At 32.9% G+C, this 8,898-nt stretch overlaps 1 protein-coding gene across 1 annotated transcript; it reads left to right on the forward strand.

Annotated features, from left to right (window-relative positions):
* Positions 1-5,784: 5,784 nt before the first annotated feature.
* On the forward strand, positions 5,785-8,597 carry LOC102664433 (protein MAIN-LIKE 2-like). The gene is made up of 3 exons (XM_006582547.1): positions 5,785-5,890; positions 7,583-7,935; positions 8,031-8,597. Exons 1-3 carry the CDS (start codon positions 5,785-5,787, stop codon positions 8,595-8,597), a joined length of 1,026 nt encoding a protein of 341 aa, XP_006582610.1.
* Positions 8,598-8,898: the final 301 nt, after the last annotated feature.

The raw sequence follows: 8,898 nt of genomic DNA on the forward strand, positions 1-8,898 counted from the left end.
TTATGACAAGCTAGATGAGTATAGTAGTTGTCAAATAGTTCATGCATTAGTTAAACAAATTCACGTCGTCCTTGACATCATTGGTGTCATAAATAGGTGAGTATCTTTTATACATTCTTGTACTTGTTGTATGATCATGTGAGCAAATATGATTTACTCTCCTACACATACATGTTTACATTTTGTATTTAGTTTCTTGTATGATTGTGCATTTAGAAAGCATGAAGAACCTAGTTTAGTTTTTCTTATTTTGCTTTTTGCTGGTTGCTATCTTATGTGATTGCTAAAGTTATTATACTCAGGGGGAACAACTATGTTTTGGTTATTAGGTTATATGTATGTAATTAGTTGTAACTTTCTTTTTAATCAAGATATAAGATCTCTATCTTTTTATCATTTGTGTCTTAATTTTAATTCTATACGATACACACTCTTTTTGGCTTTGTCATGCCAAAAGAAGGAGAAAGATTGATGAGTTTGATGATTGATTTCAATTAAGTTTTTCCAATTAACATGAAATGAAAAAAATAATACTAGCGTGTTTGTGAAGCATGTTGTAGAACAGGTACTACGAGAAGAAACATCAATACACATCATATGGATTTGGCATTATCAAAACCAAAAAGGGGGAGATTGTTAGATAAGAGCTCGAAGCCCTTAGTTTTATTTTAGCTTTGATAATTTTGCAATGCCAAACATGTAATACATGTGGCATTTGTATTGAATTTTTTTAGACTAGGCATGTGTGTGATATAGTCTAAGTCTTTCTCATGCTTAGTTTGGATCAAATGTGAAGTGAATGAAGTATTCTAATTCTCTAACTTTCCTAAGTAAAAGCAATAGAATTTCTACTTTAAATTTGGTCGGAACCATTGAAGTACTTGATTCCCTAGCTTGGAAATCGAGGGCCCAAACTAGTTTCAAAAGAAAGAAGGATTTGTAACTTAGGATAATCGATAGCCTCATTTGATAATTGATTACCCAGCTCGTGAAAACAAAGAAATGCTCTCTGTGTGATTCTATAATCAGTTACCATATATGACAATCAATTACCTTGAAAGCACAAAAGAAACAAAGATACTCAAACTGAAATAAATTAATTGATTATTCCATTTGATAATTGATTATTCAGTTTTTGGAAATGCAGAACAAAGGAGATTATAAATACCCCTATGTGTTTTTTTATTAGAGACTCTAGATACATTCTGTCTTGGAAAAAAATATTTCAAGAGAGTCTTCTAAAAGTATTTCATTGCATTTACTCTGAAAATTGAAGTTGATCAAAGAATCATTCATTCTACCATCATGTTTTGATCATCTTATGAGAAGAGCTTGAAGATATTGAAGATCTACACTTTCATCCAATATTTTTCTTGCATTCTTTTGGGTTTGTGATTCTTGTTTAGGGTTACCAATAGGTTCATAAAATTGATAGAGTTTCAATTCTGGGTCTCGCTCTTGTAGATTTCAAGGGAAAGATTGGAGTTTCTTTTAGTGAATTGTGTGTGCATATAGTATTTTTACTTGATTCTCTAATAGTGGAAATTCTGATAGCTCTTAGAACAACTAGATGTAGGTCCTACATGGATTGAACCAATATAAACTTTTGTGTGGTTCTCTTTCTCTCTAACCCTTAGTCTTGTAATTCATATTGGTATTGGAATTGATCTCCAAGGGCCATAAAAACTTTGTTTTTCACATGTTCTAATCATTGAAAGTTTTCTTGTTTGTGCTTATCCTTTTTATATGATCTTTTGAGAAAACTAATTTGATTAATTGAAAGGGGTCATTTTAGTTTGATTAAAGAATGAATTGGTAAAGATTTCAAAAGAATCTATTCAACCCCCCTCTCCCACCCCATATAGATTTTCAGTTGATCCAATAGTCATTGTTGTTCATGGTACAATAAGGAAGACAAGGATATTTTTGTCCAAAAAATTGATTATAGAAGCTTGTGCACAACATGTGATAAATTTGGGTTAACAAAAGAAGCACCGCTATTGTGTAAAAGGGGTGTCTTTAAGGGAATCCCAAAAATTAGGAAAGGTTTATGCAGGGTGTAATTCACTCTTAAAATAATTCATTTTAAGGACATTATAGTAATTTACTTAATTTAAAAAAACATAAAATCCTATTTTCTCTCTTGTCTTTTATGACAATTTTTGTTGGTGGATGAAAATGAGGTGTTATGTGAGAGAGACAAGAGAAATTAATGTAGAAAATAAATGTGGAGTGAGAAAAAATAGGAGTAATATTATGTTGCTGCATAAGAGAGAGAAATGGTTTATTAATATTTTTTAATTAAATATTAAATTATTAAAATACTTTATAATAAATGATCAAAATGAAAAGATGTGAAGGATATTATTATCTAAATAATTTGATGTTGATTGTTAATACACTCCAAGTAGAATGAACATTAGGATTTCCCTACTGCATACATACAGTATTAGATACAACATATTTAATTTGGTCGACCAATGCAGCTTATTTATATAGAGTTTAAAATTATGAATAATAAGTAAAAATAAATAAATTGAATGTTCTAATCTTTAATATACTTTAATTTATTATACCTAAACAGAAAAAGATTGTTATTACATTATAGTTAGCTAATTCATTCCATCAGTCATGGACAATTATTAATGCATAAATTACGTGAATTGGGTGGGATGACATGCAAAAGAAGCAAGAAAATTGATTTGTAGAATTTTTTGGCTTTAATAATAAGGGATGTAAAAATTTATCCCATTTACCTTATATTATTATAATTTTTGTACATTTTCAACCATTTAGAAAGGATAAGAAAAATAAACAAAGCATAGATGACCGATAATGACTTACATAAATGTCTACGAGTTTCTCTATCATATATTAATTTATTATTGTTGTTGATCTTTAAAATGTAATCGTTGACATGATTTTAAAATTTTAATAAATTAATGTTAATTAAATTGTAATTAACAACAACTCTAAAAAGCTGTAACAATAAATTAATAAAATTAAAAATTGTTAGAAAGGAGAATTGATATTGAAATTAAAGTTAAAAGAATTGAAATTAAAAATTAAAAATAATAAGAAAGTAAGTTCACAAAATTTAAATTAAAAATTAAAATATCAAATTTAGATTAACAAATAAATTTAGAAATATTCCTAAAATTGATTGTCTTTTGTTTGATGACTTTGGGGAACTTGTATTATTTGTCCATATCACTGCTGCTTCCACTAACGACCTTGGTATAAATGTTCTCTCCATGACAGCTATCAAAATTTGAAGAGTCCACCTGATTCTCAATGTGCCAAAATTCATCATAATTTAAAACATAGGATTCGATTGCACGAACAAAGGATTATCAACAAAAGTAATAATTCTAGAAAAATACAAATCAAAACATAAATAGAGTAAAAAAGTTAATTTAAAAAATATATACTAAATATACTTAAAATGTCTAACTCAATTTAATATAATTATGTATTTTTTTATAAATTAATAAATTAAAATTAAAAAGTTTTGACAAAATTCAATAGGAAAGATCAAGTTTTGACACTTGGTGCACGTGTGTCAGGAGATGTGCTTGTCACATAGTGTTGTGACATGTTATTAAATTACTTTAGACATGTCAACCTGCAACAGACTTCTCTCTACCAACATATTCATACAAACAATATTTTTTCTTTCAATTCCTAGCCCCAACTATGAGAGTTCCAAAATTCTCAACCATTTTTCTGCTTCTCATCGTTCTACTGCTGTTTTTAATGCAAGATTCAACCTCTCTTTTAGGTTTAGACACCCATGTAAAATTGAAAAGGGAGTCAAAGGCAATGGTTTCTTCCATGTATATTCAGAGTTATTCTACTATTCTCTCCGCTTTAAACTTAAGGAATAGTAAGGTCAAGCAAATTCAAGAAGGTCCTGAGCGGCTAGTTCCTACTGGACCAAACCCTCTTCATAATTGATTAGTTTATATACATGACTCTAGATGAAGTCAGATAAATAAATTATGAGTTAATGGTCATGAAATTAATTTTTTAGTTGTCAGTTTTACTGCATACATAAGCAAGTGCGTGCAAGTTCTCCATTGAATTTTTTTTTTAAAAAAAATTAACTACAAAATATATGCTTTTGGCTCTGATGGTCTCTCTGGCAGAATTTTTATATGTTTACTATATCCTCTAATCGTATTAGTTTCAATGACCCTTGTGATTTTATATGTTCTTATGAATGCTTCATTCTAGTTATAATCCTAATTTCAGTTTCAAATATCATTTTGATTTGTCTTTTATGCTTATCCAACTCTTGAGAAGTCCAGGAATTCATAGCGGTTTCACATTGCAAATGTTAATTTTAATATTCAAAGAAAGAGCCCATGTCATCAAAGTCAATTTAATGGAAGAGAAAGCGCAAACTGTACGTAGCAGTTTAAATTTGCTCTATCCCTTTAGAATCATTAGCTAGGGAAGATGTTGGCCTTGGAATTATAACCTAGCTAGGGTGTACATTGTTGCCTTTGAATATGTTTTTCTTCTTTGATTATAATTTTCCTCATGGAAAACCTTTCCTCTTTTATTTTTTTGTTTGAATTTGGCAAACCTTTCATGTATTTAATTAATAATTGAGTTTTGTATTTTTTAAGTACATTAAATATGGTTCTTAATTTGTATCTGAATGGTGCAAAGTTATAGTTCAAGTACTATATTGGTTTTAATAGCACTAAAGCAAAACAAATAAGAAGTACAAAATAGCTGACGGGGAGCATTATTAACTTTTTAAAACAAATACTATTAAAATATTAGAAAAATAGAAAAGGAAAAGTTTGAGGAAAACTAAGGTTACGCTTGGTTTGATGGTTTATATTCTGTTTTCATTTTCTAAAAATAATTTTCATTTTTAAATTTTTTTAAGATTTAAAAAACAAGTATAAAAAAGAAAGCACTCTCAGGTGTTATTGCATTTTCAATTCTTCAGAAAAGACTAAAACTATTGATTTATTATTTTCAGTTTTGAGTATGTTCATGAAAATATTTTCAAAGAAAATGTTTTTTAAATTTTAAACAAACGTATTTTTATTTTTATTTTCTGTTTTCTTTGAAAATAAAATGGAAAAACACTCAAACAAGCGTCACCGAAGCATTTGTATGTTTTACAAGGAAATCTCTTTTATAACAAATAGTATTTTTCAAATTTATATTAATCAATCAATAAAAAAATGTTAGATATTATTTTGGAAGTACAATCTTGGTATCATGTGAACCACAACATTCCTATAACTTGGGGGCTGCTGCTAGGTGCACCCAGCAAAATTGTTGGTGTACCCAACAATTGAATGAACTTCCTAAAATACCCTTCATTTAAAAAATAAAAGTTAATATATTTAAAAAAACATTTTCTTCTTCTTCTGATTTAAAAAACGTTTTCTTCCGCGCTTTCCTTCTTATCCCGTGCACCCAGCAACCTCCACGCAAGCTTCTTCTTCCTTGGTTTCATTCTTCTCCTTCCAAAAAGGTTCGTCTTCTTCCTTCGTCTTCTGTGTATCAGATAGAAAGCTTCTTCTTCCGCGCTTTGAAATTTGGTTCCCTTCTTCTCCTCCACAGGTATTGGCATCCTCCATTGACTAGCTTTGTTCGTTTCTTCCGCCATCCAGGTTAGTGTTCTAACCTCGTGTCTTCATTTGGAAGTGTTAATGGTCGTAGGATAGACGACATAAGTGATGTGTGGTGGCTGAGGTTGAAGACGAAGGTTCTTCCGCGCATGTGGAAGGGGCAGTTGGATATTGAAGCGGAAGAATGAGTTCTTCCGCAGGAACCTATGGAAGAAAGGGGAGAAGGTTCTTCCGCGGGTTTCGGCAGAAGAAGGCGAAAAAGGTTCTTCCACTGGATCCAGTGGAAGAAGGTTCCATAGGAAACATTTCCTGGTCGCGGAAGAACCTGCGGAACCTTCTTCCGTAGGCTACCTATCCTTCTCGCGGAAGAACATGCGAAACTTCTTCCGCGGAGCATGTTTTGCTATTTTTTGGTTATTTTTCTTGAAAATTTTGTCTGAACCACCAATTTATTGATATTAGTAATTATTATTTTTAATTTATTTGCTATTACAAAGTGTACATGGTATTTAACTTACACAAACTCCCTAATTTTGATGCATCACCTATTGTATTTTGCTTTCATTTGGTTAGGATGTCTAAATTGAATTGTTATTTGCTGTCATTTGGTTAGGATGTATAAATGACTGTATACACTGCATAAATTATGTGGATTAGTTAGGATTCTTTTTCCCTGATGAATGAGAGGGTTAAGAAAAAAAAAGGTAAGTTAGGATAAATATGCAACTATTAGACTACTGTTATACTTGTAATTAAGAAAAAATATGAGACAAGAAAACAAAGTTCTTGTGTTACTCTGTTTCTAAATTTATTTTGATATTGAAAAGAAATTTGTCTAATCTAATATAATAGCCTGCAACCTGTCAATTATAATGGAAATTCTTTTGATATTGAAAACAAATTTGTCTAATCTGATACCTACACAATCTAAGTAATGTTATAAGCTTGGCAATTCAAAGCATGAATCTGCTGCTCTCCATCTCTTTTATGTAAATGCTTCCTTTTTTTTCTTTTATTGTCAAAAGATCAATTGATCATTCACTAAAAATGTATAACGGCACTTACACAAGCATAGTTGATGCTAATGAGAGTGCTACAATCAAGCACGCATGCACACTGAATGCTAATAAGATAGCAATCTTGAAAATACAAAACCAAAGAATAGAAACATATAAAATACACATTTCCCTAATCTAAAGAAACCTAGAAAGTGCCATGAGCTTTTTTCTTTTCTTTGGAATTCCTTTTGAACATGCATGCGCTCCACAATATCATATAAATTAAGACAACTTAAATCCAATCTCTAATTGTTAGACCAACAACAATATGGAACTCAAACTTGTTCATTGAAAACAATAAATGTGTCAGATAGAGATAAAACAGTGGGAATTTTTTTAAGTGATCCTCTAGGCCGTTTTTCCCCACTTCGGATCTGCTCATGATTTGAACCACTCATCATTCATCTTGGGGTTTGTGCTACTAATGAGAGAAGGGTAAGTCTTAATCCTGTTGGAGCTGTAAAAATAATTTAAACATGATCCAAATAGAAACCAAAAATTCTGCCTATTATATTTCCCTTGGAAGTAAATCTTATAATGTTTGATTTGATTATTCCCTTGGAAGCAAACAATTTCATTATTCAATTTCAGCTTTTAGGAGAATTGTGTCTCCTAAATTCTTTGTCCTATTTTCAAAATACTAAACCAAAAAACAAAAAACATGCCTTGATTCTACATGTCCCTCATAATGAAGCATAATGTCACAGATATCATAAATGAGAATGTCACACATATCATGAGAACATCATGTCCAAGAAACATTGAAAACTTAATTTGACCAAATTAGTAAGAAACATACAAAACATGTGTTTGAACAAATTTGTAATGACAAAGCTTTGTTACCAATTATTTGAATATTTAATTTGACCGAAAAAAATAAATGTTCTTCATGATTTCAAATCATGGTTAGAACACGAGGTTTAGGTCGTGCATTAGGAGCTGGTAGAGGTAGAGGCATTAGTGAGGATACACATGAGGCTGATGTTCCTCTACGTCGCAGACCTACTGCTTCAGCACGTAGGCAACGGGTTCGTCTGCGTGAGGACGTGACAGAGAGACCTGAGGATGTGCCTCAGTTGCATGAGGATGTTGCTCATGTGTCTGATGCCACCCCAGAGATGATAGGCGCCGCCGATGCTGTTCAGACAGAGGGAGTGGCTACTGATGGGAGCTTGGGGTCACCTGCTGCAGATGAGGGTTTCCCCGATGGACCACGTGACCCATCGATTTTGACCGATTTTGCTGAGCATGTCGCACAAAGCATCTGGAGTGGACAGGTACGTAGTTTTTAATGTTGACTAATTACATAAAAATTATCTATAGTTGGATTGTTTTTTATATACACGTTATTATAAATTGTTATTCAATTTAGGAACGACCCGATCTGAAGTTGGTCTCCCACGGTAGGAAAGTAGATAAAATTGGGAGACCAGCGCTTGAGATCAAAGGGTTCATTGCTGGCACCGGATTGAGTCCTTTGATCAGGTGTTCTGTTATCACCACTGATCCTGGACTCATATCCGCCATCGTCGAGAGGTGGCATCGCGAGACTAGCACGTTCCACCTGCCAGTAGGCGAGTTGACGATCACGTTGGATGACGTGGCGTCACTCCTACACCTTCCCATCACTGGCGCGCTGCATACGTTCGAGCCGCTTGTTACTTTAGACGCCATTGGTCTACTGACGGAGCTTCTTGAGGTTAGTCATGAGGAGGCTACATTTGAGACTCGACAGGCTGGTGGGTCTCATGTCCGGTTGGGGTGGCTTCGGGACTTGTATCAGAGCCACTGCAGGACCAGACAATGGGTTGTAGCAGCCCGCACGTATCTGCTCCACTTGGTGGGTTGTACTCTTTTCACCAACAAGAGTTCAACCCATTTACATTTCATGCACCTGGAGGCTTTCAGGGACTTGGCCCAGGCAGGGGGATTCGCCTAGGGAGCGGTTGCATTAGTCCACATGTACGACCATCTGAATGACGCGTCGCAGGTCTCTATACGACAGCTGGGCGGTTATATTACACTTCTCTAGGTACGTATTATCACTGATAATTTAAATTGAAGTAGCATTGAATCTTTTTTTTTTTTGTATTGATGTTGACTATGTGTTTGTAGTGCTGGATATACGAGCACTTTCCTACAGTGCTGTCATACCCTAATTTCGTCCGGGGATTATTATTTGATGATATACAACCTTTGATTGGCCGCTTCGAGATACTTGGCACCCTTTGTTGCACAAT

This window comes from Glycine max, chromosome 6 (genome assembly GCF_000004515.6).
Source record: "Glycine max cultivar Williams 82 chromosome 6, Glycine_max_v4.0, whole genome shotgun sequence".
NCBI lineage: Eukaryota > Viridiplantae > Streptophyta > Magnoliopsida > Fabales > Fabaceae > Glycine > Glycine max.